Source organism: Austrofundulus limnaeus, unplaced genomic scaffold (genome assembly GCF_001266775.1).
Source record: "Austrofundulus limnaeus strain Quisiro unplaced genomic scaffold, Austrofundulus_limnaeus-1.0 Scaffold26, whole genome shotgun sequence".
In the NCBI taxonomy this organism is placed as follows: domain Eukaryota; kingdom Metazoa; phylum Chordata; class Actinopteri; order Cyprinodontiformes; family Rivulidae; genus Austrofundulus; species Austrofundulus limnaeus.
The window spans coordinates 718,514-720,276 of record NW_013952428.1 but is presented as its reverse complement, the minus strand read 5'-3'; the positions used below and the strand labels follow the sequence as shown (position 1 = coordinate 720,276).

At 40.2% G+C, this 1,763-nt stretch overlaps 1 protein-coding gene across 1 annotated transcript in view; it reads left to right on the top strand.

The window, feature by feature from the left end:
• LOC106515075 (cellular retinoic acid-binding protein 2) overlaps window positions 1–1,763 on the top strand; it is a gene marked incomplete at its 5' end in the record, with an annotated part of 5,206 nt that overhangs the window by 1,486 nt on the left and 1,957 nt on the right. Inside the window, 1 exon segment of the mRNA XM_014004691.1 lies at window positions 576–692. Within this exon segment, the coding sequence (XP_013860145.1) occupies window positions 576–692 (117 nt within the window).

Below are 1,763 nucleotides of genomic sequence, written 5' to 3'. Positions count from 1 at the left end.
ATTTAATGTCAATTTTAACAATACTGAGGGCTCAAGGTAATATGATTAAACATTTATAAATTAAGAAAGGCCTTTTTACAACTTTCTGGAAACACTAATACTTGTTCACTACAGCCAGCCTAATGCAGGTCAGTCAGTGTTTACAGTAAGATGGAATAATGTTTAAATGAAGTCAACACCACACCATCATTTAAAAACATTTTTTTAATCAAGGTGCCTCAATGTAGTGTAACAAAGAACTCCTGGGCCCGTATTTATCAAACTTCTTACAGTGGAGTTTTAAACTGTCTGTTACATTATAGAAGGAAGCTTCACTGACGTGAAACATAAATCTGTGGATCTGTGTTTGATTACTCTGCCTGGCTTTCTCAAGGACCAGGATGTGACACAAAAATCTGAATTATGGAACTGAAAGTGAAAGTAGTCAAACTGAATTTTTAATAAACCAAAATACAGTTTCAAAGTAAATTAATTCAGATTCAGTTCCTGTTGGAACAAGATTCATCCCACAGATTTTGTGACATTTATTCAGACATTTTGAGTTGCGTTAACTTTCTTTGGTTTGTCGTCTGCAGAGTTTTCCACGTTGGGAAACGGACACTAAAATCAGCTGTGAGCAAACCCTGCAGAAGGGAGAGGGACCCAAGACGTCCTGGACCCGAGAGATCACGAGCGATGGCAAACTGATCCTGGTAAATCCACCTGAGAGTCACTGAGTTCAGAACCGCTGGAGATTATTAAAGATTAAAGTGGAGTTGTGTTGTTCGGCTTTCATGATCCAGTCGTAAAACTGAAACTACAGCAGGAGGGTTGAGGATGTATCACAGCGTCATCACAGGCAAACAACTTCTAAAATATATCTTTCCACCTGACACACAGAAAAGGGAAAACAGGGGGATTATGTCTGCCAGGAGGGTTGATTGGTGAATTAGAGCAGCTGAGGTGATTAGTAATGAATTTCAGGTGTGTGTGTGTCTGAGCCAACAGGAAGCTGAGATGAAAAAAACAACAACCTAAAACTGCTGGGATGGATGGGTGACAGGAAAACCAAAACACTAAAAACAGAAAACATTAAAATTCAGAACCAACAGAAACAAAATGAATCACGTTGAAACCAGACGTTTTAATGAAGCGACACAGAAACAGCAGCGGGTATTTATGGGCTGATGCTTGCTTTGAAGGTTGGCATTTAAAGACCCTGAAATCACAGCTTCTCTCCAGAGACCAGCAGGAGTTCAGGAGTGTGAGGCTGGTCTTTATTTTTGTGACTTTTAAGAGCTGTTTGTTCACAACAGCCTGATAAAGGAGACCTTAGTCTCTGTTTGTAGAGACCGAAGCTAAACAGGGGCGTCCTTAGGGTGGGCAATGGGCACCCCTTAAAAAATCACTGGCCCCTGCTTGGCCAGACTGTTTTTTTTTAGTCAAGTAGGGGTCTCTGCTGTACATAGGGGTAGATTATTTTTGTGGGCGGAGCTAAGAAAACAGGCGGATGATCTTGGGTGTGGGCGGAGTTTGACAAAACTGTTACTGGTTGGACTGACTTGTGGGGAAAGTTAAAAGATGAAGTAATGGTAATAGTCAGTGTTGTATAAAGTAGGGGTGTAAGAAAATATCACTACACTGAAATATCGCGATATTTCATTTCCCGATACTGTATCAATATTCTAAAGCCCTGTATCGATATTTTTTTAAGGTTTAAAATGTCAACTTTCCTGCCAGCCATTCATTTTTATGTTGTAGTTCAGCCTCTGACCACTAGTTGG